This window comes from Anoplophora glabripennis, unplaced genomic scaffold (assembly GCF_000390285.2).
Source record: "Anoplophora glabripennis isolate ALB-LARVAE unplaced genomic scaffold, Agla_2.0 scaffold337, whole genome shotgun sequence".
In the NCBI taxonomy this organism is placed as follows: Eukaryota; Metazoa; Arthropoda; class Insecta; order Coleoptera; family Cerambycidae; genus Anoplophora; species Anoplophora glabripennis.
This window is the reverse complement of record NW_019416524.1, coordinates 87,517-115,437: the sequence shown is the minus strand read 5'-3', so window position 1 is coordinate 115,437 and position 27,921 is coordinate 87,517. Positions and strand designations below refer to the sequence as shown.

Sequence of the window (27,921 nt, the reverse complement as noted above, 5' to 3'; positions counted from 1 at the left end):
AAGAAATAATGAAAAGAAAGAAAGAAAAAGAGAAAGAAAAGAAATAATTCTTTCTTTCTAATAAATTTTTGCAATTTGATAGAAACCAATTTTTGAATATCGATATTTTATTCAGTGTTGATACAGAAACTACAATAAAGGTTTGTGTCAAGTATTTCAGTTACGCCCTGTATAAATTACAACAACAAACAACTATCAGCAAATCCGACTAGAGCAATTAAGACTTAAAATGACACTAGGGATTTGCTGAAGAACTTTCTTCGGCACGAAGATCGCGTAGATCTCGTGATGAGTTCTACTCGATTCGACAATTTTCTAAGAGAAAATATGCATAAAATGAATAATTTTCCGCAGTGCCACCAAGAAAATAAACCGAGGGGTAGGAGGGACCCGCTTCCACTTGCCGGACTATATAAATCAATTAAATTAGGTAAAGCGAACCAGTCGGCTAAAAATTAATTACCGAAGTGTTATGTTTTGTTAATTAAGTAGGGGAATTGTTTCATTGTAACGGTGTGGAATCAGTTAACTTTTCTGATGCACAGAAATCCATAATTAGCCATATAACATCCGCAGATATCTTTAATAACCGTTGCTGGTGAGTTAGTGTTTGGATTGCCGTGATACGTACTCAGTTTTTGGACTATTATAAGGTGAGTATTGAATTTTAACAATTTTATGTACGTCCCTTAAACTTATGAAATCTATTATATACAGGGTGTAAATAAATAAGTGAAAAAATTCAGGGGGTGATTCCCTGTCGAAAAATAAGGTGGGTCTTTCATATAAAAAAATCTCATTTCAACATCTCAAGGAAAATACAACCGCTTTTAAAAAAAGGTAAAAGTAATTTTAAATTTTTTCTGAAATATCACAACGTGACACAAATGAAATTATGTAAACGTTTTCTGCTATCGAGAAGGCATTCAGTAAACATTTTGTTGATTTTCCCTTATGGTTGTAAGGGGTAGAAAAAGTCACCCATAAGTTCATGTAATGTTTCATACGAAACTTTTTTCTTATTACTATCTTACCATTTAAAAATTCTTTTCAGATAGCCTGATTCAATCCAAACAAAAAAGGTTTCTTCTAATTTTTTCGTAAGATTAACGGTTTCTGAGGAAAAAATTATTTAAAATCAATTACACGGCATGATTGGCATAGGGTAGAATGTAATTTATCTAGTAGGCGGTTGTCACGTTGACATTTTGTAATGGCAACTTGTTATAACAATTAATGCAATCATTTTATTAAATATGTGAAAAAACACTATTATAAATTATTAAAAACTAATAGAAACTATGAATGCTTGTTTCTTCACATATTTAATAAAATTATTGCATTAATTAACACCAACAACAAAAATGTCAACATGACAGCTGCCTATTAAATAAATTACAGTTTGATAAAATTTCTACACTATGCAATCATGTGGTGTACCTAATTGATTTTGTATACATTTTTTGCTCAGAAATCATTAATTTTACGAAAAAACTGCAACAGACCCTTTTTGTTTAGAATTTCTTTAAAAAATATACATTTTTTCTAAATAATTATGGTACATAATATGTATACTTTGTAACATCTATAAAAAATGCAAATGAAGATATAAAACATAAAAGAAGAATTTTTTTCTGAAACGTAATATTAAACATAATTAATTGGGAGTAGGTAATATTTTTTATACAATTGCAAACCCCTGGATCGTTTCTAGAACAGCATTACTGTTTTGTAGGTTATTAATTACATATTTTAAGATTACAAAAAGCGACAAATTAATAAAAAAACAAAATTTCGATCTTTGAAATGCAACAATCAATTACATATTTTTATACATATATGGGTCATTCCACGCTAAATCACAGGTCGTAACTCGACCATTTTTAATTTTCCTGATTTTTTGGTATTATCCATGTAGAGCTTTCACGAATTTTTTCAAATTTTTATTTCAACCCCTCAACAAGTTATGAACACTTGAATATTTTGTGTAAAAAATTTTCAAATACCTCTTTTAAATACGGATTTTGAAATCCGGCTTCTAATTTAGTTGCGAGTTACAGGAAATCATTCTTTATTTTTTGCTTGAAAACGGTCGCAGATATGAAAAAATTGCAAGAGACGGAAAATATTCTAAATTGAATAGGAAATTAAACACATATCTCAAAAGCTGTGGGACATACAAAGAAAAAACAGAAAAATTATTGAAATTTTAATTTTACTTAAAATCATAGTATTATGAAACATCCTGTATATAAATGTTTTTAACTAAAGATTCCACTCTAAAACCTGTCCCATAAAGTTGAATATTGAAAGACGATTTTTTTGAGAATTTTGAAAAAACGACCCTCTTTTTCAAAAAGCACTTTTTTGGTTTAAAAATTAAATAAAAACAAAAAATTAAAAATGAAAAAAAGTTTCTGAAAATTTTAGTTTTTGCCAAATTACAGGTATTTGACAATATTTGAAAAAAATCATGAAAGCTACTCTAAATGGATACTAAATAATACCTACCAAAAAATCAGGAAAATTAAAAATGCCTGATATATTTCCTCGATATCACAAAAAATATTTAAAACTTTAGTTTTATCATTTTTTGCTAAATAGAAAAGTAAAAATGATAGGGGGTTAAAAGTTACGTGAATTACCTACCCTGTACACCCGAATTTGTTGAAAACGCTTCAATTTCTTAAAATTAAGTAAGAGGGCAGTCCTGTCCCTAACATTCTTGACATTAATGTGTACCAAAAAAATATACTATTGGGTACAATTAAAAACCTCCAAATAGTGACATTTAGTTGGATTTGGGAATATGTATATAAAGCGATGTCCTTATTTTTTGATATATATAGGTCCCTATTATCCGTACTAAAAATATCAGAACACAATGTAAGCCCACTTTGTACAACTGAAAAAAAATCTTCAGTGTTCAAACGGCCTAAACCAGTATCGACTGATTTTTTATAGAAATTTTCCAAAATATTAAGGATGTCAAGCTATGCGCTAAACCCAAAGTCGTGTAAAAAAATTCCACATTCTACCTAATTTTCATTCGACACACTAAAACCTTTCAGTCACGACTTTTAACGAGCTATCATACTTGGATATTCACTTTAAAATATTTCAACAACCGCTCTGTTTGTTTGCCCACTCTCTACATTTGCCGCACTAGTGAGATTCGATCTTTATCTGCAGAAACAATTATTACTAATAGCAATAATTCAGAAAGCAATTAAAATGTAATGTAGCAATTACCTCGGAATATCATATAGAAAATCCAAGAATAACGGTCAGTCAGTGAACCAAAAATAGTGCAAAAATACGAATTATGATGGGAGCGTGGAATATTAGCAACAAGCAAATACAAGGTGGATTATATGGTAACATTCTATAGAGTTTACACGTACATTTTTAATTTGTAATTTTCACTGTTCATTTATCTTTTCCACAGAATAAAAACATGTGCGACGACGACGTCTCAGCTTTAGTGATAGACAATGGGTCTGGTATGTGCAAGGCAGGCTTTGCAGGAGACGATGCTCCACGAGCTGTATTTGCGAGCGTTGTTGGACGTCCCCGATATCAGGTAATGAAGAAAAAATAGTTATTTCGAACGATTACTTGTTAATCACTTTGATCGTCGAAACTCTAAACTTTTACTGCACTGAGTAGATTTTCATCCCATACTATCAATTAAGATAAAGGATGGAAATATTATCAGTGCTCTTTGAGTGGAAAAGTGAAAATAAGTTGAAAACACTGTACATATCAAAATAATGATGATCAGCTTACGGGCGGTTTATCAAATTAGTTTGAATACGATTTAATTAAGTTTTGTTGATGTAATAGTTATACAATTCTTTTGATAAACTGATAGAGCACGTCGTTTTTGTAATAAGGTTTGTTTTGTTAGTTGTAAATAGCACGGATGATGCGATTTAACAGGCAATGGTCTTATTCAATAAATCTCCTGGTGGTACTTGATCCACAAAATTTATTTTATTTTGAGGTTAAAGCCAAAAAAATCGCTTAAAACCGTGTCAAATATGTTTGAGTAGCACAGAATTTTCAAATTATTTTTCTGGAATTGCATAGGTTATAAACAAGTAAAACATTTGTAAAACTTTTAAACTCACCAATGTTAAATTCATGATACGTACTTCTGTTCATTTTCTGTTTTCTTGATACAAACACTGAACTACACAATAAAGCTCACTCTCACTACACATTGCACCTACTTATACTTAATTTTTGTGCTGATATTCCTTGCATTTGTTATTATAAACATGAAAACACTTTAAATTTAACGTTAGGAAAACATGCAAGAGCGCCACTACTGGCCAAAATGTAAACTAGTCCGTAGTTCACTTGTTAACATAGAGGTCCCGATTTGAATTTTTTATTCCAGGTAGCTTTAATACATACTAAACATACCTACAATTCAATTCATTACAAATTTTTATAAGAATAAAATTCATTGATTCTGGATACCTATCAATTAGATTTTATAGGAATTATAGCCACAGGCTCATTTAAGTATAATCATTAGTCACCTACTCTAATATTCAGATTTATTTCTTGAAATTTAAAGGATTAATCAAGTAGTTTGTGACCGTTTTACTAAGGTCCACAGAGGCCCGAATATTTAATTAGTTTTGAGGTTAAAACCCGAAAAATAATTTAAACAATCGTTTTAATAAAAATGATAAATTAATTTTCACGAAATGTGCATAAAATAAAACATTACACCTACCTACTTATCAGTAGTTCGTGTTCTCTTCATCACTCTTGAGACTTGAGACTATTGCCATGAATATTCAGTATCGACACATATTACTTTCAGTTTTTCTGCTCCATCATGACACTAAACTACGCATTCACTATTGTTGTGTATATTTACGTTCAGTTTGTGCAAATGTTGCTTGCATTTCATATAATAAACACGAAAACACTCAAATTTAGCACTAGGAAGATATGCAGCGCCCTCACTACGGACCGAAAGGTGAACTACTATTTGCACCATTCATTTGTTCGCCTCGACAACGTGATTTTATAACTAATTTGATGTAGGATTATTGTGAACTACCAACCTAAACTGATTTTTAGAATTTGTCAATGGCATATAAAATGATATAAACATTCTAAAGTAGGGGAAAGATTTAAAAAATTTTCAATATACTAATGCGAAATGCGATTAGTTTCTATCTAGATTCTGATTATTATTATTAGTAACCCGTTGCTATTATAAAAGTTGTTCGAGTTTAATCTTTTATTGAATCACAACTATATACTCTAATCCTTTACCTTTAGGGTGTGATGGTGGGCATGGGCCAAAAAGATTCCTACGTCGGTGACGAGGCCCAGACCAAACGTGGAGTGCTCACCGTGAAGTACCCCATTGAGCACGGCATCATCAACAACTGGGACGACATGGAGAAAATATGGCACCACACGTTCTACAATGAACTGAGGGTATCCCCGGAAGATCACCCGGTGCTGCTGACCGAAGCTCCCCTCAACCCGAAAATAAACAGGGAAAAGATGACGCAGATCATGTTCGAGACATTCAACTGTCCGGCTATGTACGTCGCTATACAGGCTGTCCTTTCACTGTACGCTAGCGGGAGGACGACTGGTATAGTCATGGATTCTGGGGATGGAGTGTCCCATACGGTGCCGATATACGAAGGTAGTTAGCAGATATTTGTATAAGTAAAATGGGCTATTTTGTGATTGTGCTTTGGTTGTAGCTTGTAGCAATACACTAAAATAAAACGGTGGGTTTTGCCGCACCCTTACCTTGAGGAAATATGTGGCATTAACTTATAAACAAATTGGAAAAACAAAAGTTTATTTTTAAATGCGAGCGAGTAAGGTTAAAGCAAGGGTATAGACCGACACAAATACGGTTGTGTCTCTGACTCAGGCAGAGCTGCGCGAGATTGAGAAAGAACGGATTCTGTTAGAAGGAGTAAGACGCAGACGCAGCGATTTGGGATAGAATCGTTTCCATTGCGTTGTCCAGGGCGCATTTGTGGGAGGAGTTAACTCAGACGCAAACTTATTTGTGTCGGTCTGTACGTATGTGGGCCACCTTAAAAACAGGGTTCTTTTTGATAAGCCTCATATCTTACAAAGGCAAAAATAAACTGAAGAACAGAGACTGAGCGATCACAACTATATCACATTAAATAAGATATCTTTGACTTTGAACTAATAATATACAATTAATTAAAAGGGAATTTACTGAACTGATTACTTTCGAGTAATTATTGTTATTAGTTTTTAATTTAAATGGCCTTCTTATTACTATTATTATTACATTAATCTAAAATAACTATTAATTTCACACAAAATGATAAATAAGTGGATACAGTCCGTACGATATTTGTTGGGATGGAATTCCAAGAAAAGAATGAACCAATAAAGTTACTGCAAAACACAGTATGCACTGCAAGCTGTTACGATGAACGCCACGCCGCCAACGTCTTTTTTCATACCTCGGGTGTCGAATGCGGTTAATTTCAAGTCAGTGACGAAGGAGTCTTCTTGAAATTCTATGTCAACAAATATAGTACGGACTGTACTTTTGATTTGAAATGTAATTTTAAATACACTAGGCACAGAATTTAAGGGATATTAAAAAATCCCAAAATTTTGGGTGATTTCCAAAGGGGTGTAACTTGGAGGGAAATGGTCCTAGAGAGAATTAAGAAAAGGAAATTGAAGCTTCAAGTGTCTAGTTTTCAGATTTGCGGTTTAAAATTTTTTGGCGCCAGCAGTTTTTGAGTAATCATAAAAAAATCAACTGAAAAAAATTTGTAAATTTTAACTTTTTTAAAAAAGGCCTATGGACTTCAAAACATTTTTTTTGGTAATTTCATCATAAAGCTCTTGTAGATAATTTTATTCTCTTCAACTTGAGCGGTCAATTACTCGGGAAAAATGGTCGTACAGAAAATCCAATCAGGGTTTTGAAAACTGCAAAGTGTTCTCTACAAGTCGTTTTTAATAAATATATTTTTTCAAAATGAAAATGTTGGTTAGAAAAAAGGTAAAAAATTGCATAATTAGGGATATTTGAATAACTTGGCATAACATTACAAATAATGAATAAACTAAGGATATCGACTAATTTTTCAGCCTTAAAGCGGCCTAACGAAACCTTGATAATTTGAAAACGCTTCGATTTTTTTTCCTAGTACCCGAAATGTTTGTCGTTTTGCTGAAAATCTATGTAATAAGTAATCACTTTACAACAACTATGTGACAATCTTGTAAATTTAAAAATAATAACTCTAAAAATGGTCTTTGTTCGAATGAAATTAAAGAGATTTTTTCCTTAGAAACAACATTAGCTATTAGATGCACTTATTCGATTTGCTAAATACTCAGTGACTTCAAAATTTGTTCATGACAGTAGGTACTTCTTAGCATCTCAGCTGATTGGCATATTTGAATATTAATATCAGAATTCAAGTTTTACTAGTCTTGAGTCAAAGAAATATTTTTTTAATTTCAACACTCCCAGTTAATTCTTTGGCTCATGGCTAGGAATCTTTGACCTGTCCTTGCTGCTCTCGAGCTAGCCTCTGTGGGCGCAGACCCACTATCAGAACCATTAGGCTTTTCCCGATGTACATTTCAGTTCTTGTTGTTGGTTCTGAGGCATCTACAGACGGAACAGCTCTTCAAACAATGATGATCCTCTCAGACATTCGGTGACTGTGAGCATCTTCAGTGGTGACTGTTTGACAAAGCGGCAAAACCGCCCGAAAAACAACTATGCTTCAAAAAAAAAAAGAATACTCCGTGTTCACAATATTAGAGAGATCAGCAAAGGGCTACTTAGAAATTTTGGCCAGGAGCGCCACTATTTTTTCATCCGGCCTTGGTATTTAGTGGTTTTACTTTGAAACTTCAATATAATTCTTTCTGTGTGATTCTTGTACAGAGGGATACGACATCCAGAATGACTAAAGCTGACGTCATTAACAAATGTTGTGAAACTCATCGAAAACGAATCATTACACTGACTATTTGTTGTTATTGGCTTAGGAGGATTTGTCGAAATAATATTTGTGACAATATAAAGTAATTTTAAATAGATGCAAATTAGTATTGACTTTTGCATAGTAGATAATTTAGGCATTTATATTTCTAAATTTTACTAAGTTTTAAAAACAAAAAAATAATGAGCATAGTCATATTAACTCAACTAAATGTCATTTTTTATCGCTCTTTTTTTAGTTTACTTTAAATTAGCTGACACTTTATTTGTTATCACTTTTTTTGTTTGAACTCCCTAGTTGAAAGATTTTAGACATATATTGAATAATATTCAGTAATGAAGTCATAATGAAGAGAATGAGCGGCGCCTTTAATTAACTGTGCCAAATGTCACTTTTTACTACTCTTTTTTTTACTTTATTCATGACAACGTGTGCGAAATATTGCACCATAAACAACAAATATTTTATTTTTAAAAGTTTGGACATACATACAGGGTGGTCCCGAGGTAATGGGCAAAAATTCATGAATAGATTCCCCAAGCAAAAATATTGCGATTTAGCCGAACTTACCTTAGTCCAAAAGTTGATAGTTAAAGAGATACAGGGTGTTAAATGTAAAATATTATTTTAGTTTATTTCCATTTATTTCTTAATAAATGCAAATATCTACACAAAATTTTGGGGTTTGGGGTTCTTTGGATAGAGGAATTGAAATTTGTTCACATTTTGGTTATAGTTCATAGAGGGCGCCAGCTGTCGTAGATTGAATGTGTTGGCAACAACATAACTTTTTTGTACTTTAAGGTATCTCATCTTTGTTATCAAATTCTTATTTTCCAACTTTTTTTCCACAAAAAGGTAGACTTTATGAAAGTAGCTGTCTCGCACCGTTTCCGATATTTTTTGCTTTGAAACTGCCAATGCTAATAGTTGAAATAATGAAAATAATTTAGAAATGCCAAAAACAAGGGTTTATTTAAAATAAACAATTGTAATGAACAGTAAAATAGTAAACATTAGTAAAAAAATATGCCTTTTGACAATTATTGCTCAAAATATCCACCTCTAAGTTCAATACATTTATTAACGCGTTTATTAAAAAATTGTCTTATTTTAAAGTATAAATCCTTAACGCGAAATGATTTTGCAGCATTTAAACTCTGCTGCTAAAGTTCTTCTCAGGTGTTTCTCCATAATAAACAACTGAATTCATGTTACTCCAAAAACGAAAATACACAAAATATACAATTTAAATTGTAAGCTAAGATGTAATTTTAATTGGGTACCTACGAATAATACTTAATAGAAATTAGCACACAAATTACAGCAATAAGACAAGTGGAAAACGTCAATTATTTGATTTTCCTCCAAATCCTACTTGAGAAACTTTGCCGCTAAATTAATAACACCTGTAGGTACTTACTTAATTGTAGTTTAATGCAATAACAATGGAAGCTTCAAAGCCAAATATCTCGAAAACGGTGCGAGATAGCTACTTTCATAAAGTATACCTTTTTTGTGTAAAAAAAGTTGAAAAATAAGAATTTGATGTCAGGATATTTGCATTTGTTAAGGAATAAATGAAAAAAAAAAAAAACTGAACTGATGTTTATTATTTTAGGATATGCTCTTCCACACGCTATTCTGCGTCTGGACCTGGCTGGTAGAGACTTAACCGACTATTTGATGAAACTGCTTACTGAAAGAGGATACAGTTTCACTACCACCGCTGAAAGAGAAATTATTCGCGATCTGAAAGAAAAGATATGTTTCGTGGCGTTGGATTTCGATCAGGATATAGCCTTAGCCCAGAATACGTCGTGCTTTGAAAAGTCATACGAACTTCCCGATGGACAGATAATAACGCTCGGCAACGAGAGGTTTAGATGCCCCGAAGCCATGTTTCAACCAGCGTTGATAGGTAAGTACTTGGTAGTCCATTTGGTAGATTCCTTTCTTATTTCTTCAGTCTGTCTCCCCAGCAACAATTTAATCGATTTTCTTTGGGCCCCTTTTGGGCTTATTAGCGTGCTATGATTACTGTTATTGAAATAATTTTGTAAACAGTTCTTATAAAAGTCCTGTAGGTTATTAAAAAATAATTGTTACTTGGTCTTTCCTTAAGACTTTGAACAAGAGGTTACTTCTTCGTCATCTTCCAACTAAGTATTAGTCAATAAATCGTGATCTTTAGGAATGGAGACACCCGGTATAGCAGAGACAACCTACCTGTCCATAATGCGGTCCGACATGGACATCAGAAAAGATCTCTACGCCAACACCGTGCTGTCCGGGGGAAGCACCATGTTCCCCGGCATAGCCGATCGAATCCAGAAAGAAATAGCGGCTTTGGCACCGGCTTCCATGAAAATCAAGATCATCGCACCACCGGAGAGAAAGTATTCCGTGTGGATAGGTGGGAGTATCTTGGCTAGTTTAACGACTTTCCAGCAAATGTGGATATCCAAGCTGGAATACGAAGAATCTGGACCCATAATCGTTCATAGGAAATGCTTTTAGTTATTGTTAAATCAATTGTTATTTTTTTAAATAAATGTTTTTGTCTATTTATAATATTCTTCTAGTTTCTTTAAAATTTCTAATACTGAGCTTTAATACTTAATAAACGTAAGAAGAATTTTTCCAAGTAAATTATATAGGAATTTTTTCTCTGGGTCATTTTTGAGGTTAGATTTTTCTAACTAGCGACCTCTAGTTGATTGTCAAAAACTAATAATATAGACATATTTAGCACTTTTATAAACTTGCCTGTACTAAATTACAACGCATTACATTATTTTCTCGAAAACACATGGCTAAAATTTTATTATAAAAGAGATATGATAAAATGGAGTAACTGCGAACAATTAATGCGGATAATGCTCAAGTGTCTCTGATCAATAATTGATAATTTGCTCTAAACAACGAAAAAAATACTTGGTGCTTAAGTAAAGGTGTTTATAATTGTATTTTATTCGAATCAGTGGAGAAATGCTGTGAAAGAAACTGTTAGAAGATTTAATAAAATTTATTAAAAAATCACAGGGGTACAACACAGTTAAACTGTTTAATGTAATTTATCTTTTTTCTTAGATATACTTGATACAACGGAAACGCTTTTTTTCAGACCTAAGAAAGATAAATAAATAAAAGCGAAAAGTAGGAACAGCAAAAAGAGTTGTACGTCAGTGGAAGATGCTACGAAAAAAGACATATCTCTGGATCTGGGACTCAAAAAATTGGTGCCATTGTGTCTCATGGCATACTCCGACCAAAACACTGCCGTTTCCAATGGGGTGTTTTGTTGGTCCCTCATTCGTTTGGAAATTTCTTTCATATTATTGGAATATCTGTAACAATAATAGTGTTCTAAAAAGTAAGCAACTCATGTAAAGATATACAAATATTTACTTAATGTGGGTAGATAGATGCAGTGCGGAACGGTCAAATGGAATAAATTCAGTATCACAATTATTATGCATATTTATAAAAAATCCCGAGACGTTTAGTATCGCGGTGTTTATGTTATTACTACCTGGAATAACGACTTAGAATTACAAATTTTTGGAGTATGACCAAGGAGAACCTGTACTAAGGGATGCCAAAACGGGGGCGATAGCATCGACCCCGACAGCTGCACTAGAAGTCATGCTAAATCTACCACCACTTCATATAGTGGTGGAAAGAGAAGCGCGGCTAGCAGCATATCGACTCAGGAATAACAACGACTGCAGGGGTAATTCCCATTCCAGGATCATAGACACATCTATGTCGGAACCAACTTTTGGGATGGTATCTGACAAGATGGTTCCAAGGTTTCACTTCCACAAGCCGTTTGAGACTCGAATAGAGGATCAAAGCAAATGGGAGGAAAGGTTTAATACCCTGGAAAGATGGAGCCTAGTATGGTTTACAGATGGCTCCAAAATGACCAGAGGGACGGGTGCTGGAATATATGGACTCAGACCCAGATTGAGTGCAAGCTACAGTTTGGGGGAGTTCCCTACCGTATTCCAAGCAGAAATTTTCGCGATAATGGCGTGTCTGGCAGAGAATGTACGTAGAGGTTATAAACGTAAACTCATATATATATTCTCTGATAGTCAAGCTGCAATTAAAGCTTTAGCCGCACACAAGGTAAGTTCAAAACTGGTGTGGGACTGTTTACAAATGCTGACTGAACTGGCCACCAACAATACAGTCAGACTGTGTTGGGTGCCAGGGCACAAAGGCATTTGTGGAAATGAGAAAGCGGATGAACTTGCTAGGAAGGGATCCGAGACAGTGTTCATTGGCCCGGAGCCCTTCTGTGGCACATCTCCCAGTGTGGTCAGGCGGGCTCTGGGCAAATGGACAGAGACAGAACATAGGAAATACTGGACTTCAAGGCCAGGACATAGCCATTCCAAGGAGCTTATGGAGTATCCTTCGAATGGAAGAGCGAATGAGTTACTGAGCTTGAATAGAATCCGGCTCAGGAGAGTGACAGGACTCATAACGGGACACTGTCACTTTAGGAAACATCTACATAGACTAAAGCTTGTAGACAGTCCGGTCTGCCGAGGATGTGAATCGGCGGATGAAACTTCTCTGCATATCCTGGGCGAGTGCCCGGGATTTGCACGTAGCAGAATGGCGCTCCTTGGGAGACCCTATTTGGAACCCAAGGAGCTGAGAGAAGTGTCAGCAAGGAAGCTTTTGGACTTTGTAAAAAGGACAAATCTACTTGCTGAATATGACAAGTACTGGGACGCACAATAGGCCTAATTAGGCATCAGTGCTATGGGACTTACTAGGACCAACCACTAGAAGAAGAAGAAGGGATGCCAAACATGGATATTACAAAGACAAAAATAATTGTGTTTAGCTAAAGCGGTATAATCAATGGTGCGAACAAAACTGTGAACATTGTGAATGTGGGGATGAGGTTTTAGTCCGTGACGTTCAAGGTTAATCGCGGCGAGTCTGGAGCCGGCTTAAGATAGATCATATTTTATTTTTTACTCACGTCGGATTTTTCAATATCTCATTTACATTATCTAGCACCAGCTGGGTAGTCACACTTTGACTGTCCATCCGTAACCCTAGCTTTCTCTTTACTATATCGTTCACTGTTATCCTTTGATCGATGAAGAAGGGCATGCCGATCACTGGAATCCCGAAATATGCGGCTTCCTGAGTACTTAAAGCGCCTCCGTGACTGATGAACAGTCTTGTATTTGGATGACCTAAACAGAAATCCCATAAGAGACCTAAACAGAAATCCCATAAGAAATACCCTAAATAAATATGGTGTTTTGGAATATGTGCCTTGGGTTGAGGAGTTACCAAAAAGTGATTTTTTTCTCATAAACCGTTGTTTTTTATTTTTGAGCCATTATAAACTGCGAAAGATTGGGAAATCTCGAAGCTAGAGATACTGGTGGCTAAAACAAGTCGATTGAGCCAAAAATATGCCTTATGCAAATGTTGCTGGTTTCAAAGCTACAGGGTGTTCAATGTTTGAATTTTATTTTGAAACTCAATAATTTTGAAAACTGTCAGAGTATGAATAAATGGCACTATTCTGTTTTTCGACATGACAAATGAGAATTTTTAACTAATTTTGGCGTTGCTTGTATAGGGTATCAGCCCTATACCTTTGCCCTATGCCCTATTCCTTTTACAAATAGAGGAAATTGTTTTTTTGCCTTTAGGTTTACCGACATTGTGTTATATATTCAAAATATGAAAGAATGTCCGTCGTTAACCATCTGGATATGGTTATCGAGGCATTTGCATATACAAATTTCAACCGTTTAAAGAGAAAATAATAAATAAATAAATTAGGCAAGGCAGTTCTCATTTTGAACAATTTTTATAGTAATTAGTAATTTTTATTACTAAGTAGATACCCACTAAACATTTCTCAGTTTCTGACATGTTTCGGAAACGTTTCCATTTTTCTCGAAACGTTCCATAAAAAATTCATGCAACATTCTGGTAACATTCTAGAAACCCAAGATGTCCTCCCCAAAATACGTTTCCAATGAAACGTTTCAAAAAACTGGTTTCAGTAACATTCTTTTTATGTTCCATTTATGCCCGCGATATTTTTGTTTTACGTTTCAGTATATTTTCAGAAATGTTTGAGTAACATAATAATTTTATTGCCATATTGTTCTCATAATGCTCTCAACTTTAGATAATTTTCACTTCAAAAGCGTTTTTGAAATAGTATAAATAGTGTGAGTAATTTTTTAAACATTTCTAATACTCTTTTGTGATTCGTACCTACTCCAGACAACTTTTTCTGATTTCTCAAAAAATTTAACTGAAAAATGTTGTTCCGCTGTAAATTTAAAAAAAAATAACTATACTCTTCTTGTTTGGGGATGCGGCAACTTTTATCAACAATTTCTTTCTTTTTGAGAAGCCACTGAAAAAAGTTTCTAATATGGATTACGAATTTTGCCATTCATCGTACAAATAAAAATGTCACAAAACAATATCAGAAGCATTTTAAAAAAGCTACACATCAATTTATATTGTTCAAATACGCTGCTGAAATGGAAATTTTCTAATGTTGAGACCATCATGCATATGGTAATAATGACGAACTGATAATTAAAAAAAAGTTAGTTATGATTATGAATCTTGAAATGGTAGGTACATGAAAAACAAATAGCATTACTGAAAAATAATATAAAGAAGTTACAATTTCTTCTACACATGGTCAATATTACATATATCCTTTTAATTATAAATTATACAGCAGAAATAAGGATACAAAATGATATCTTGACAAAATAAATATCTGTAGGTAAACCTAAACTGTTTTAAGGACGGGATTTTGTACAAAAAATATCGCCCAGCGTGAGTCACGAAACGGGACCCCGGCAAGTGCTGCTCTAGCTCTAGCGGCCAACGCTTCAAGGTGTGTTGTTTAATAATTTACGCTGGACCGATATTTTAACAGGCCTCGCGCCCGATTGTTCAGGAACGGCTCCAATTTGTGTACATACAGTCTTATAAGGAAAGAGAGTAAAGATTTTATTAATCATTAATAGATTATCGAGGACAATAATAATTTTTTTATTAAGTAGGCAATAATTTTTAGTTAATAAGCTTAAACAATCTTAGAATTACCATTCCTTTATTATAAAAGCAGATATAATTTTTAAAATTACAAGTAGTTTCATCTTCAAAAGCTTAAAAAACGTATAACAGGATAACAGGAATAGTCAACAGTCTAATGTTTATATTTTCACGTTAACAATCCGATACGTAAATTACCTGCTATTTTCAGTAAAAATGATTTAACTTGAATTATTTTTTTACTTTGGTGAGTCGTATTAATTTAAAAAACACTGCCTAATTACTAAAATATATAGAAACTTGCTACTAATTACGTTTGGAGAATAATATGTATAGTAGGGTAGTCCAAAAAAAAAAAACGATTTTTTTTCGTGTCTCTTGTGAAAATATGTTAGTTTATCATGTTTTAAGAGCCCCCTCAAAAAATCAGCTCAAAAAATTTTTTTTAAAGGTCGCTCAAGATTTTAAAAAATTTACAAAATCGTCAAAAATTAATTTTTTTTTTGTTTAATTTTTTCCCGTTATTTTATCTTTTTCTAGGTTGAAAAAAATATCGATTCTGAAAATTTCAAATCGATATTTTAATTTCTAAAGGTCACTCGTTGAGCGACCTCTAAAAAATAAAAAAATTTAAAAAAATTAAAAAATTATAAATATTTGATAGTGACAGTGCGGTAGTAAATTTTGCTTCGAGACATTTATTAAGTGTCTCGTAATTAATTTCTATTATTTCGTTGATCAAATTCAATGAAAAAAAATTGTTACTTCGTTGATATTTATTTTTTAGAGGTCGCTTGAAAACATAAGTACCTACCTACACTACTAAAATTAAAATAATTATGAGTGACCTTTAGGAATTAAAATATCGATTTGAAATTTTCAGAATCGAGATTTTTTTCAACCTAGATGATATAATAACGGGAAAAAAATTAAACAAAAAAAAATTCAAATTTTTACTGGCTATAATCGCACTATCGTCTTTAGTACTGTGAAGGTCATTTGTCTCGAAAGCTTTTTTTTTTATTTTTAAGCAAAACAGAAGGGGATGTGTTATCTCCGTAAACAACAATCTGAAAAAATTTGTTAAAATAATACAGTTATAAAGGTTATACTGTATACTCTGCATCGGACCGTGAACGTAATTGACCATTCCGATACTGTTTTTAAGAATATCATATTTATAACTGTATTATTTTAACATATTTTTTCAAATTGTTGTTTACAGTTATTTGCTACCTATGTCAGTTTTTCTTTTTTTTAAAGAACGCCATATTTACGGAGACAGCACTCCCTTCTGTTTTACTTAAAAATAAAATAAGATCTTTTGAGACAAATGACCTTTACAGTATTAAAGACAATAGTTTGACTTATCGTCAGTAAAAATTGGAATTTTTTTATCAGTTAACAAAAAAATTACGACGAGTTAAAGTGAGAGGTATCAATAATTTTATATGCAGAAAACCGTGATTTTTTCAACATTTTCATTAATAACTAAAAAATGGGATAACGAAACCAACTGAAATTTTAGCACACAATAGAGTAATAGTGAGGCTATATATGGTCGAAATTTCAAATTTTTTGCCCCTACGTTTTCTTAATATCGGTTTCCAAACTCAGAGGTCTATTTCATTTATTTCGATAGTAAGTGACTAAAAATAAGCAAAAGTTGATTGTCAAGACAATATGAAATTAAAATCGTGTTAGTTATATTCATATTCTAGAATTATTACTTTTTTGGTCGTAACTTTTTTCATTAAATATCCAGTGGTTTCCTTCTTACCGGTAAGTAGCTTGAAGATTTGTAGATTTGTAGATTGAAGAAGAAATCTATCTGAGCCAGGCTAATTTTTAAGCTGTAAATTTATTTTGAAGCTACCAAGGAAGCGGAACATAAATAACGATTTTATGTGGGACACCCTGTACGTAAAATTTAATCTTTATTCTTAATAAAGAAAAATTAGTACATATTATTGGTTTTTTATGCGTTATATTTTCGTACTACTTAAGCTTTACAAAATCATTACTTAGGTACTTAGTACTACTTAGTACTACTAGGTATATCAAAGATAATATTAGACCATTATGCTTTATTTTAGGACGCATTTATAATAAACCAACTCTGTGTTTTCGCTTTCATTTTCAAGGGTAGCGACACCTGTGACAGAGTATACAAACTAATTATACTTACAAATTCTTGTATTCAGATAGAAATCGCTATAATTCTGGTTTAAATATATAATAAAAATGGAGTCGTGTGTAAAATGTTGTCATTTTACTTGAGGACACAAATTATAGAATTATTAATAAATATTAATCTGAAAATTAAATACAAATGATCCTAGGTGTCAGTTCTAGTGAGTGAAGTAGTTTGGTTATTGTGCCTGACCTAGTGCCGTCGTAAATGCAATATATTGACAGACTAACAGTATGGTTAAAATTGAGGTACTTTGGCATTTATTTAAATTATTCTTCTGTTCTCATGAGCATTGAAATTTATCTCACTCACTAGCAGGAACCATTGCGAATACATTTATATATAATAATATTCAATTATGTTAGTTTCATCGATGATTTGTGTCCTCATCTGAAGCTCTGTTACACGGTAAAAATATACATACTAAATCGCCCCCTTATATAAACATTTGTACAAAATATAAAATAAATGACATCTATTTCACTTGATTCTTCCATATTTCAAATAGTTCTCACTGACTATCTAGTTGCTCTTCAAATCATATCGAAACGTATAGTTTCACGTTCCATTTTCTTAGTTCTTGTCGCCTATTGTCTATAATAGGTAGTGGGTATAACTATGACTAGGTAGATGTGACGCAAAATTGGAAATCTCTTTACACATATTGTTTTAAACATTTTGCATCAATATTCATTATTTTATATGCACCTTACAATAACCACAACTGCACACACTACAAATTTAATTATCACATAAAATAGCGTCAAAGTAACGATGAAGAACAACGAAGCCAGACAAACTGGCAAAGGCAAACTGCAAACCTAACCTAACATAATACAAATTGAAAACGAGACACGAGAAACAAAAAAACCGGGCTGAAACAGCTCATTTGCAACGTTTCATTTACGTTTCGTGTTTAGTAGGTAGCTTCCAGATTTCCCAACCTTTCGCATACACCTTGTATATGCTTTGTAATTTTTACTTGCGTGTATGTAGAACTAGATGTACTTTTTAAGTGAAATTAGAACTTTACGGCGCCATCAAGCGAGTTTTCAATTTTTAAGCGTTTCATCTAACCCACTCTCAATTTTGAAAAAAATAACATATACCGTCAAAAAATACGATTTTATTAAATAATAATAACACATGACAGAACTGTGAACTTGAAAAGTCGTTTTATAAATAATAATTTTACGTTTAATGAATAGATAAAAGCTCTGATAACAAGATTTATCTTTACTTGTACTAGCACAGTCAATTGCATTGATTTGTGAAGAAAAACGGCAAAAATTTGATTTTAGTGATCTTCGTCTATAGGGAAAAATCATATTTTTTTTTATTTTTATCCTGAATAAGCTGTACCAGTGAATTCCAAGCGACCAATGCATTGAAAAAAATATAAATAATTGTGATAGCCAAATAATTCATATCTAACAGTTAGTCAACTTACTCAAAATGCTACCTTGCGGCAGCCACTGCCGAATAACCACATTCTTCGGGACGTTCTCCAAACCGCTCTCAAACTTCCAGATAACAGTTTGCTTCAGCTGCCCAAATGCCTTCAGCAAACTTTGTATAATGCCAGTTCCTAGCTTATCTGACCGAGCATTTGTTCCTAGACAGAACAAAATCACCCCGTCTTTAGCATCGTCCATGATGGTTTGCAAGTCCTACAACAAATACTGTCAAAAAAAAGCGGTGAGCGTTTCGCGACATCTTTTACCGTGGGCAATTTTTTTGAAGGTTTTATGTGAAGCCCTCCCACCGGTATGATGTTAGATGTTACGGACTGCGGCTGGTTAACAACAAAATTCAAGTTACACAGCAGCAAGGAAATGTGTCTTTCGAGTGTCTGCATCGAATTCATGTCTGGAAAAGTCTCTCGGGCCAATTTCTCCAACTCATTCTTTAAGTAAGTTTCCGTGAGGTAATTAGCATATGTGACAACGTAATTGACTACACGCTCAAAAAAACTCATGTCTTCTGTGAACTGAAGATGGTAAAAAGGTATGTAAGAGGGGTGCAGTTCATTTCCGAAGACTCCGGAAAGGTGCGGGGGGAGAAGGAAGGCAGTGGTGCCAATGGTGGGGGGATATTTGAACTTCTGGATGAAAGGGTAGAAACATGCACTCATACTCATGTCGATGATTATGAGGTCGAACTTGAAATCTGATGGATAGTTTAACAATGTGTGGAATCCTTTAGAATGGTAGGAATGACTACAAATCAAGCAGCTGAAGTCGAAAAACGTCTTCATAATGCTTATTACATTCTTATTCATGAAGGATTCTTCTATATTTAAGTCTTCAGATTTTTCCAACTCTTTCATAACATCTGAAAAATAATATTAAAATTGAGGATTATGGTGCCAAAATGGGATAAATACATAATTTTGAAAAATGAGATAAGTACTTAAAAATACGCCCACTAAACAGTATCATACTCTGTATGATTAGTCCATGGGCGTCCACAGAAAAATTTCTCAGGGGGGGCCAAATCGAAATTGTGGATGTGTATTTAGGAAAAGCTTAAAACATACAGGGCAGCCCATCGAAAACGTACCGCAAGGCATTACAGGGTAGTAAAGAATTTTTCGGCAAAATCCAAAAACAGGTCAAATTTGTTTCTGAGGGGGACAACTTTTGGCTCAAAAAGCATACCAAAATCTTCAACCCCCTAAGTGGGGGTGCTATCCCCTAAATTTTTTCAAATGGGAATGGGGGTCAAGTGGGGGGTCATTAGAAAGGGCTTTTAATTCTCTATACATCGATTCTTACTTTTTGAAAATCGATTCATTATTTTAGAAAATATGCAGCTTTGAAAATACGAACAATATTTTTGACGAGAAATGCGAAAATCGATTTAATTTTACTTCAAAACTTACGGTATTAGTCAAGTAAATGCTGAAAATGTTGTCCGCCAACTTGCATACAATGATACAGGTTGTCTTCAAACCGTTGTCGAACATTCTGGAGCACTTGCGGTGTTACTTCGCGACATACATTAATGATTCGTCCTCGCAGATCTTCCAAGGTATCAGGTGGAGTGCTGTAAACTTTGCTTTTAATGTGCCCCCAGAGAAAGAAATCTAAAGGATTTAAGTCGGGTGACCGAGGGGGCCACTCAATTGCACCTCTTCGTCCTATCCAGCGTCCTGGAAACGTCTCATTTAGGTAATTGCGCACATTGAGCGAGTAATGTGGAGGAGCTCCGTCTTGCTGGAAAATCAGTTCGTGTTCATTGTAAGCAGGGTCGTCCTCTATGATATTTGTTAGAGCTGGGTCGATGACATTTTGTAGTAAATCCAAGTACATATCGCCTGTCAAATTTCCAGGAAGGAAAAAAGGACCTACAATGGAATTTCCAAAAATACCTGCCCATACATTCAACTTCTGGGGGTGTTGGGAGTGTGTCTCATGGAAAATCCTTGGATTGGTATCAGCCCAGTAACGACAATTATGGCGATTCACTAAACCATTCAAGAAGAACGTACACTCGTCCGAAAAACACACATTAAAGAGGAAATTATCGTTTATCGCTCGTTCAGTCATTATTTCGCAAAATTGCAAACGACGATCAAAATCGTCTTCATTTAGCTCTTGCACTAGCCGAATCTTATAAGGATGGAATTTGTATTTTTTTAATATTCGTTGGACACTTGTACGACTCACTCCTGTCGCAGTAGCCAATTGCATTGTACTCAGCGTACTATCCATTGCCACTTGCCCCAATACCGCTATTTCCGTAGGTTCATTTAGTACCGGATTTTCAACCTGCCTCTTTTTGTTATGAACGGAGCCAGTTTCGCGAAATTTGGCCACCAATTCGCGAACAATTTTTCCAGACGCATGTTTCTCAGGATGCCGTTGGTTGAACAGTTCGGCGACCCGATTTCCGCATTCATTGTTTTTGAAAAAAAGCTCAATAATTTCTACTCTTTCTGGAATTGAGTACACCATAATTAATCAATTTAAAAGACTCGGCAGTATTGGTACTCTTCAACTACAAGTCACAAGACAGTTATCTAGCAACTTCTTGTGGCCTATCTAAATACGAAACAAAAAGCGGACAATTTTTTGCTCACCAAAATCAGGCTAAAGAATTCGCAAATCAGAAAAAAAAAAGCGAATTCTTTTGAAGGAATTTACCAAGCTAATACCGTAAGTTTTGAAGTAAAATTAAATCGATTTTCGCATTTCTCGTCAAAAATATTGTTCGTATTTTCAAAGCTGCATATTTTCTAAAATAATGGATCGATTTTCAAAAAGTAAGAATCGATGTATAGAGAATTAAAAGCCCTTTCTAATGACCCCCCACTTGACCCCCATTCCCATTTAAAAAAATTTGGGGGATGGCACCCCCACTTAGGGGGTTGAAGATTTTGCTATGCTTTTTGCGCCAAAAGTTGTCCCCCTCAGAAGCAAACTTTACCTGTTTTTGGATTTTGCCGAAAAGTTCATTACTACCCTGTAATGCCTTGCGGTACGTATTCGATGGGCTACCCTGTATATGTCACGAAATTTTATACAGGCAATACCTATCTCCTCTCAAAAGCGTTTACTGTAATGGAAATGCAATTTGTTGATTTATACTGCAATCAATCAATTAATCCTATTTTATTTTATTATTTTTCACGTGAAATCAACTTTAAAATTTTAAATAGAGTACCCCGTTTATTATTACATGTTCAAAAGCCTTGTTACAAGAAAACTCCTATTCTCATAAATACAAAACTGGAAAGAAAATTTGATAAAGAACATTTACCATTCTACATCAAATTTCATTTTAATTTTCCAAGCATTTTCCAGACACTGCCTGTCTAAAACTTCTTGGGTAACTCTTTATAAATATAGGAGATAGATACAAAAAGAGTTCTTACTAAAATAAAGTGTTTTAAACAAGATTATAAAAACTAAAATCACATCGTTTTAAAGCACAAAAAGTAAATAAATTTAACAACGTTTAAACTAAAACAATTTGTAAATAAATAATAATAATTATTATTAAAAAACGCGTAACAAAAAACATAAGATAAATAACTCTGATCTGATCTGATCATCCACTAATTCTACTAATATTCAATAATATAAGGCTGGGTTCACAAGTAATGTTTATTAAATTAAAACATTATTCGAAAGCCTTTGTTCTCGGATACGAATTGCTCAGCTTTTATATACATTAATTCTGTTATCAGGTGCAAACGACACATGAGACATAAAACTAATGAATTAAACAGTTTTGCAACGATATTTTATTTAAATTTTTCTGTTATAAGCAGCTAATTACATTAATTAAATTTTCTTATGATCAAATATTTTTACTCAACCTTGAACATGAGAAGATTAAATCTCAGCCGGGGCAGTTGTATTTTGAAGAAAATAAAAGTAATTGCATTTTTGATGTTCCATCTTTTGCTCTATATATTTATACACTTGTTGTGANCAATAATTTGTAGCGTGTTCCTCGTTCGTTCTGCCGTGGTTGGCAGAATATGGCGTCTCTTGTTAGAAAATAGTTGTGATTTTAGTAAGTGAAACGTTATTAGTGTTTATAGTTTATACATGTATTTTGGATAAACTTTTAAGGTGTGAATATGGTTAGACAGTGCAGAATTTGTAAGAAATTGGATTATAAACATCCACATCAGCTATCCTTCCACAGGTAAGCGTGCTTGAAGGTGACTTTGGAATGTATATGTAACTGTGGCCATTGTCGTGCGTGTGGGTAACTTTTATTTGAATAACGGTAAAATTTTATAAAACTGACTTCAACTGAATCATTTTCATTTTCCTCTACGACAAAAACCTTTTCAAAAATATATTTACAATTTTACTATATATGCACGAGCATAAAAACTGAATAAATACAACAGCAAAAATATGGTGGTGGTTCACTTATACATAAAAATACCGAAGATGCAATCAACTGAAAGTTGCATTCATTCAACCATTTGATGTTCTCCTTTGGGAATATATTTTTATGTCTCACTGAAAATTTGCCTCAGTATTCTAAAAGTGAAATGTGAACGTTTTTAGGATGCTTGGGGATGGTGCAACAAGAAAGAAATGGTTACAGTTATTGGGATTCCAAGAAGTTATAAAAATATTATATATATTTATTATAAAAATACTGAATAGCTGTTGAAATATATTGACTTAGGACTATAAAATATTTTATTTTGACCCATCCAAAATGTACGACATTGGAGATGTAATCGCGCGCATCAGTTGGATGAAAATAAAGCCCTCTGCTTTCCCCTTGTCTAGCTTCACCCAACATATGAGATAGACTGTGACTTGCATAGTCTCCTTTATTTAAATGTCCTTGGTCCCATAAATACAAAGTCAAATTTCTGTCTTATTCGCTTCGGTTGAAATAAATACAGGGTGTTTCACATAAGAACCGACGCATGTAGGGGAACCCAAAATATTGTGATTTAACGCCACTTATCTTTTAGGCTATTGTTGTTTAGGCTGTTGTTGTTAACGTTCAAGATATTTTATTACATGAATCATTCAAATGGTCATTTAGATGAAAAAACGGCGGAGTGCTATTAAATTAGAGGGTGGAAAATGTACCCCTTTCAGTTTTTTAATTGTAGCTCGAAAACGAAGCAAAATTTCGCTATAGTTCATAGGAAAAATTATTTAGAGAATTGAATTTCCCATCGAAATAGCTTATTTAAAAAAAATAAAAGGAAAATTTTATTAAAAAAATCGTTCATAACATCAATTTTCTGATATTTTTTTACTTTTTTGCCTCTAATTTTCTGTGAGTAAAGATAGGTAGAGGCATTGCTTCATAGAAAATGACGTAGATAAAATTTTCTTCAAAACAAGAGGTTGTTGAAGTATTTTTGGATGAAAATTGACTGATATATGGCCGCTCAAACAGCCAATTTCTCGATTTTCGTCGCGTTTACCCTTTACTTTTTAATTCTCATTTTTTGCAAAAAAGGAAGGAAATAAGACGTTCAATTATTTTCATCGCATGACTTGTTCCAATGGCCTTTAAAAATGAAAAAAACACGGGGTGCTATTAAATTAGGTGGTTGAAATTTAAGATAGGGGTGAAAATGCACTTTTGCAGGTTTTTAAATACATATAGCACGAAAACGAAGCAAAATTTCAGTATAGTTCATGGGAAAAATTTTGTAGAGAATCGAATTTCTCATCGAAATGGCTTATTTAAAATATGTAAAAGGAAAATTTTATGCAAAATATCGTTAATAACCAATTTTAGAGAAAGCAAAATTTAAGATTTTTTGATTTTTTTTAATTTTTTTAATAAAACAACTTTGTAAAAACTTGAGAATTTAAGTACAATAAAGTTTATTAATAATGTATATACAGTGTGTCCACGGATGGAGTTGACAAGAGGAGAAACTCTTTTGTTTTTTACTTTATCGAAAAATGTCACTCTTTATAAAAAGTTCTGCCCCGCGAAAAAATGAGACTGTCATACAAACATCTTAGATTAGATATACAGGGTGCTCATAAATTAAAAAAACACGAAAATACTCAAGAGAGAAGTACCATTATTTATTATTTTATTTATAAAACAAATCTGTTTATAACCACAAATAATGTCCTAATACAAATTTTAAAATAAAAATTTCATTTTTTGATGGGAAGTAGCTATACATATAGAGTAAAAATCAGAATTGAAATTTTGATTTTAAAATTTGTATTAGGACATTATTTGAGGTTCTAAACAGATTTGTTTTATAAAAATGTTGTGTTGTTTTTTGGATATAATCAATAGCCTAGGTGCAGCTTAGTATAAAAATTGCGTTAAATCACCATATTTTGGTTTCCCCTACTTTTGCCGGTTCTTATGCGAAACACCCTGTATATTCTAGTAATTATATGTTTATCAGCGGTTTGCTATTATTTTTAATAGATTAGTTTGACATTATATTTTAATAGATGTGAGTATAATTCAATACTGTTTAGGACACGTAGCCTCATAGAGTAGTTGTTGGACTTCATTTGACAGGATTTTTAGGAAATGTTTTAATATATTTAAATTTACTGAATGTCTTTAAAATAAAGTATAAGTGCAAGATATAACAATAAAGTTTGTATTTGTTTAATATTATTCTTTTCCAATCACTGTAATTACTGTTAACAACTTAATTACCCAAATCATTTTGGTTATGAAAACGTACTAATTTATACAAACCCTACCTTCAATAACTATCGGATGATACATTTCACTCTTTTGTTGTTTATCGCTGAATGGCCCGAGTAAAGTTACGTTGTGCCCTTTTTCTATTAGGGCCTCTGCAATGGCATAATGCCATAACTGATGGCTTGGCGATGGTAGATCAATCAGTATCAAAATATTTCCTCCATGGGAGCCCCTGGCGCCAAAAATAAGGAACAGAATACACCACACGTGCACTATCATAGTTTTAAACACAAAATACAGTTGAAGCAGTTATATTAATTATGTTCAATTATTGTATGCGCTATCGTGATATGACAACTTGATGTTATATACTTTAGCTTTAGTATTGAGCTTCGCTCTCGGCAATTTCAGCGCGTGATCTGGTAGTAGAACGTAACAATTTTTAATTCTAGGATACCTACTTTTTATTTTAATCGGATATTTATTGTTTATTGTTATACTATTGGATGCTCTTATTACATAATCTTGATTATCAATGGACATGTATAGGGTGTCACACTTATCACTAGTCCTAATATCTCAGAAGTGCGGAGATGTTTTTTCTTTTGGCCAGTAAAAATATTACAAAAAATCACTATAATAAAAGCCGTGGCCCCCTGTCCCCCTGGCTACACACACAATAATAAACTTGTTTGAGATAAATCATATTTATAGGATTCGATAATAAAAATAGATACAAATACAATGACTTGCTGTCATAATTTCAAGGTCAACCTTAAAAAAAGTGCTGAGTTGTATTTTCTTTTGGTCAATAAAAATATTACAAAAAATCACTACAATAAACCTGTTTGAGATGGAGCGTATTTTAATATTAGAATTCGATAACAAAAATACCTACAAATACAATGAATTTTGTTACAGTTCCAAGATCAACCGAAAAAAAAGTGCTGAGTTGTATTTTCTTTTGGCCAATAAAAATATTACAAAGAATCACTACAAAAACCTGTTTGAGATAGAGCATATTTTAGTATGTATTGAGATTCGATAATAAAAATAGCTACAAATACAATGAATTCTGTCACAATTCCAAAGTCAACCGTTAAAAAAAATGCAGGTAATCTATTAGGATCTTCTTAAGAAACAAAAAAAATGATTTTTTGACTGAATTGTATTTTAATAAGCGATAACTGCTTTAATAAGTACAATATATAAAATGCCTGATTTGGAAGATCAAAATAATTTACTAGCATTTTTAACAAAAAATAGGTTTTCTTGTACTCACTATAACTCATCTGCAAATATTACAGTATAATGATAAACTTGTTTAAGTAAATAAAGAAATATAAACATAAACAAACTATTTTGTTGGAAACTTTGTGGTCTTTTATTTAAGATATTATTTGACCTTACGTTATTTTTGTAATATGTGTTTCTCCTTATTTTTCTCTTCAACTAAACGCCTTTGTTTCTATTTCTGTATTTATTAGGCCAGTCGTTATAGCTTTTTTTTCGAGAAAAAAATACTATTAGAAGTTTCTCTGCGGAATATTGTTCAGAAACGTGTTATAAACAAAATATCAAAAAATCAACTCGAGACTAGTAGGGAAACTTTGTTAAAACAATGGTCAAAATGATGGAAAAGTGGTTTTTTGACTCGCGTAAAAAAAGTGTTATTCATAGAGAAAAAAGGTTTATACAAAAAAGGTAGGTATTAAATAAATCTGTAAAATAAGACAAGTCCGATTAAATTCCGATAATTTGTTTATGCGCAAGAGCTCAAAAATGGTCGAAATTGTCCGCTTTTTTCAATTGCTAATAATTAATGCAATTTTCATCGCAGACACTTGTAATTCAGGATTTTTGAAGCTTTTTGCACCCTTAATAAGTGGTAAAAATTTCAGCCCAAAAACTTCATTAGCTTGGCGTTGGCGGAATTTGTTATCTAAGAAGATGCTATTTTCAATTCATTTTTCCCAAGCTCACAGGCGTTGTAGGGTTTCGATCATTAGTTGTTTTTGTACCTAAATAGTTGTATTGACATATGCATTTACTGATAATTTAATTTTTCAAATTTAATTTGTTTAAAAATGACTGAAAAAATGTTAATATTTATTACATCGTTAAGCGCGCATGCTAAGCCTCGCCTTCCCCACTCGTTCGCTAGACCAAGTAATAGAACGCATCGCCGCTATCTTCTTTTTCGAAATTAAATAGTTGAATTCACCTTAATGTTAATGTAGGACATGAAAATATAGCTCTTAATGTATACTCTCTCCAAATTTCGGCTCTTAATATTAATAACTAAGGTCACTGCGATTAAATAAAAGAAAATATCTCAGCTTCTAATCAACTTACAACGATTTTTTTTTAAATTCGAAGAAAACTAAAGTATAGAGGTTACTATTTTATTTTATAATAATTACCTGTGTTAACAATTTTATAAATATTAACATTTTTTCAGTCATTTTTAAACAAATTAAATTTGAAAAACTAAATTCTCAGTAAATG

General features: G+C 32.8%; 2 protein-coding genes across 2 annotated transcripts; one reads left to right on the top strand and one right to left on the bottom strand.

The window, feature by feature from the left end:
- The first annotated feature begins 604 nt into the window (after window positions 1-604).
- Window positions 605-10,529, top strand: LOC108909424 (actin-3-like). The gene is made up of 5 exons (XM_018713757.1): window positions 605-653; window positions 3,449-3,583; window positions 5,308-5,686; window positions 9,631-9,930; window positions 10,204-10,529. The coding sequence occupies exons 2-5, from the start codon at window positions 3,458-3,460 to the stop codon at window positions 10,527-10,529; spliced, it is 1,131 nt and encodes a 376-aa protein (XP_018569273.1). The 5' UTR covers window positions 605-653; window positions 3,449-3,457.
- Window positions 10,530-11,022: 493 nt separating this feature from the next.
- On the bottom strand, window positions 11,023-26,044 carry LOC108909414 (UDP-glucuronosyltransferase 2B7). Its single transcript, XM_018713746.2, has 5 exons — window positions 25,470-26,044; window positions 19,004-19,614; window positions 18,731-18,950; window positions 13,018-13,237; window positions 11,023-11,359 (listed from the first exon to the last, which is right to left on the bottom strand). The coding sequence occupies exons 1-5, from the start codon at window positions 25,690-25,692 to the stop codon at window positions 11,077-11,079; spliced, it is 1,557 nt and encodes a 518-aa protein (XP_018569262.1). The 5' UTR covers window positions 25,693-26,044; the 3' UTR covers window positions 11,023-11,076.
- Between the last annotated feature and the right edge of the window lie 1,877 nt (window positions 26,045-27,921).